Source organism: Cystoisospora suis (genome assembly GCF_002600585.1).
Source record: "Cystoisospora suis strain Wien I chromosome Unknown contig_13108, whole genome shotgun sequence".
Taxonomy (NCBI): Eukaryota; Apicomplexa; class Conoidasida; order Eucoccidiorida; family Sarcocystidae; genus Cystoisospora; species Cystoisospora suis.
Genome location: NW_027165860.1, coordinates 1 through 254, shown reverse-complemented (window position 1 = coordinate 254; position 254 = coordinate 1). Strand labels below are relative to the sequence as shown.

The 254-nt window shown below is 50.8% G+C and overlaps 1 protein-coding gene across 1 annotated transcript; it reads left to right on the top strand.

Annotated features, from left to right (window-relative positions):
* CSUI_011536 (uncharacterized protein) lies at window positions 1-254 on the top strand (the record flags this gene model as incomplete). Its single annotated transcript, XM_068071634.1, has 1 exon — window positions 1-254. A coding segment is annotated over one exon (254 nt), but the record flags the coding sequence as incomplete, so codon positions are not given.

Here is a 254-nt window from a genome sequence, read left to right as displayed (position 1 = left end):
AAAGGCACCTCCGTCAGGGGGATTGTCGTCTGCTAAGAACGAAGGAGGAGATCTTGGCGACAGTGCTCCGAATGAGAAAAGCGAAAGAGAAGCACAAGGCTTGGATGACCCTGAAGGACCAGAAGGAGGAGAAAGAAGAAGTTCTACTACGAGGTCTCAGAAGAATGGGGGTGGTGTCGGTTGGGGTGTTGTAGGACATAGTGGAGAGAATGAGGCAGTGAACCCTAGTGAAGAAAGGAATGCAGGAGAAGAGT